Source organism: Lipotes vexillifer, unplaced genomic scaffold, assembly GCF_000442215.2.
Source record: "Lipotes vexillifer unplaced genomic scaffold, Lipotes_vexillifer_v1.1 scaffold371, whole genome shotgun sequence".
Lineage (NCBI taxonomy): Eukaryota > Metazoa > Chordata > Mammalia > Artiodactyla > Lipotidae > Lipotes > Lipotes vexillifer.
The window spans coordinates 840,918-843,666 of NW_006786304.1; the positions used below are offsets into that span (position 1 = coordinate 840,918).

Here is a 2,749-nt window from a genome sequence, read left to right on the forward strand (position 1 = left end):
TTTGGTGACCTGCTGCCCAGTCAATGGAAAGTGGCTGCCCTGCCCCCTTGGGGGTTCTGAGAGGGACGGAGACCAGGTCCCGGTCACTGCCATTATGGACGGCACAGGGTGCTCGGGAGGGCTGACTGGAGAGACATCACGAGGGACTCGCCCATGGGCCACTTGGTGGAGTAGAAGGACCGGCCTCGTGTTTGTCATCCCTCCTCCTCGCCCCAAGGCCATGCAGTGTCCATTGCACAGATGAAGCACGGGGCCCAGGAGGGAGCGCCCGGAGTGCCCAGCCCTGCTCGCTGTCTAAGCAGAGGATGGGCATGGGATGGTGGTTCTCCTCTTATCTCTGTCCCGGTCTCCCTGATTGCCTCCCACCCTTGACCTCTTCCCCTCTCCCTCCTTTTCCTGTTAGGCCCAACCCAGATCAACCAGGTGGTGAGTCATCCAAGCCAGCCCCTCACCATCACCGCCCATGACGACAGAGGCATCCGCTTCCTGGACAACCGGACAGGTGAGGCTCAACCTTCCTGGCCCCCCTTCACGTGTGCTCCGGGGGAGCAGGGGTCGACCAGGCTCAGATGGCAGACCTCCTGGTGTCCACGTTGAAGGCTCAGTGTCCCTTCTAGCCCCTTCACCTTCCCAAGCAAGGCGCACAGTGGAAAGTAACCTGCTGCCCACCCTCTCTCTCCCTTCAGGGAGATCCGTGCACTCCATGGTTGCCCACCTGGATGCAGTCACCTGCCTAGCCGTGGACCCCAATGGCGTATTCCTGATGTCAGGAAGTAAGTCGGGAGCCTCCTGGCTCCTAAGGAGTGAGGGCACGTGCCTTTTCTGGCAGGCTGGGGAAAGGAAGAGGAAGAGACCCAGGCTCTGGTCCCGAGGGAGTACTCCGGGGGCTCCCGGAGTGGGGTGGGGAGCTGGTGGGAGTGCTGTCCGAGCAGGGGCTTGGAGCCCCTCCGTGGCTGGAATGACAGTGGTCACAAGGGTGGGGACAGCAAAGCACTGTGCGCCGGAGCCCACTGTAGGCCCTCTCCTACATCATCTCATTGGATTTGAATGAGGTTGGTACTGTTATTCCCACTCCACGGATGTGGTGACTGGGGCTAGAGAAGTTATTTCACTTGGTCACAGGCCCCTGCGTTGCAGGAACTGAAGTTCAGGTTTATCTGACTCTCGGTCCCCACGAGAAATTTTAGCATTTGGTGCACCTGCTGTCTGTGGATAAAGGCACTGAGCCCCAGTGAGTGTGGGGCTGCGCCTCAGTGGGATGGGCTGGGACTTGGGCAGATGGAGAAGGGGCTGAAGCTCCCCAGAGGGTGAAGGGTATGCGCTGGCGGTTATGGAGGCCTGACCAGACCGAGCCTGCCCCGGGGTGTCAGCGAGCGAGTGCACACACAGGCGTGAGCAGTGGCAGTGGAGGGTGGGGGTGGCCCAGGACGGTGCTACAGCTGTCTCCAGGGAGGACGCCGGTTGAGGGAACAGTCAGTGAGATCAGGCCCAGGCAAAAACTCAGTACAGGGCCCAGGTCCCTCCACCGCAGCCCACCAGATCCCGGTAACGCCTAAGTCCAGCAGTCTCCCTGCAGAGGCTCATGGCCCCAAGGCCTGGCGCAGTCTACTCCCCCCCACCCCCCGCCTGCCTGCTCAGGCTGTCAGTCTTCAGGACCTGCCCCTGGCTGTCCCCGCTGCCTGGAAGGTTCTTCGCCCTGCCCTACCCACTGGACCACACGGTCCTCACACTGACTGACTTGTGCTCACAGCACTTGTGACCACCTGGCCTCGTTTATCCTGTTCTCTTGTTTACTGTCTCTCACACACTGGGACGCAGCACCACAGGGGCAGGGAGATTTGCCTGTTTTGTTCACCACGCCCCCGAGTGCAGGACACAGTAGGTGCTCAGTGAACACTCGGTGCCTAGATGGCTGGATGATAGGCTGGTCAGAAGGGCAGTCCTTCACACTGGGCATCTGGAGGCAACTGGGCAGAGGAGCGAGCCCCACCCAACTCCCAGGCCTTCGGATGAGGCCAGGTTCGGGGAGCAGGTCTGGGCAAGGAGGCAGGGGGACCCGGAGCTGCTGGGTGACGGCCACGACTGCTCCCACATCTGCACAGGCCACGACTGCTCCCTGCGTCTGTGGAGCCTGGACAATAAGACATGCGTTCAGGAGATCACGGCCCACCGCAAGAAGCACGAGGAGGCCATCCATGCTGTTGCCTGCCACCCCAGCAAGGCCCTCATCGCCAGCGCGGGTGCCGACGCCCTGGCCAAGGTCTTCGTATGATGCCCACCTGGCCCCGCCCAGGCTGCCACGCTGGCTGGGGAGCGGGGCTGGGCAGGTGGGACTGAGGTGAGGGGCCAGATGGGAGGGCTTGGCTTGGGAGGTCAGAAGCCCCCTGCGTCCTCACTCCCGATGGGGCCCTCACAAACACCTCTTCGCCTGGCATTTCCAGAGGGTGCCAAGACCCGAAATCCTAGTCGGGATGCCCTGTAAGAATTGCCAAGGTAGCCCCTGGGCATTCAGAGGAGGGGCTGGGGCCTAGAGGGGCTGGAGCTGCCTGGCCTCTTGCACCCTGGAGGTCGTGGTCCAGTCTCCTCTCCCTTCTGTCCCCCATAGGTGACTCCAGCCTTGGTCTGGAGGCCCCAAGGCCTGGCTTCTTCCTGCCTGCCTTGGAGCCTGGTGGTGCTAACTGGCCCTTTCCCCAGGAGGCCCTCCCCTCAGCCCCGGGAATCCCGCCGGGGCGTGGCCTCCTTCAGGAAT

General features: G+C 62.5%; 1 protein-coding gene across 2 annotated transcripts in view; it reads left to right on the forward strand.

Moving 5' to 3' along the window:
* Positions 1 to 2,272, forward strand: part of STRN4 (striatin 4) — a 25,729-nt gene extending 23,457 nt beyond the window's left edge. For both annotated transcript variants that reach the window (XM_007458492.1, XM_007458493.1), the window contains exons 15-17: positions 404 to 502; positions 687 to 773; positions 2,103 to 2,272. In XM_007458492.1, the coding sequence (XP_007458554.1) occupies positions 404 to 502; positions 687 to 773; positions 2,103 to 2,272 (356 nt within the window). The remainder of the gene's footprint in view (positions 1 to 403; positions 503 to 686; positions 774 to 2,102) is intronic.
* The last annotated feature ends 477 nt before the right edge of the window (positions 2,273 to 2,749 follow it).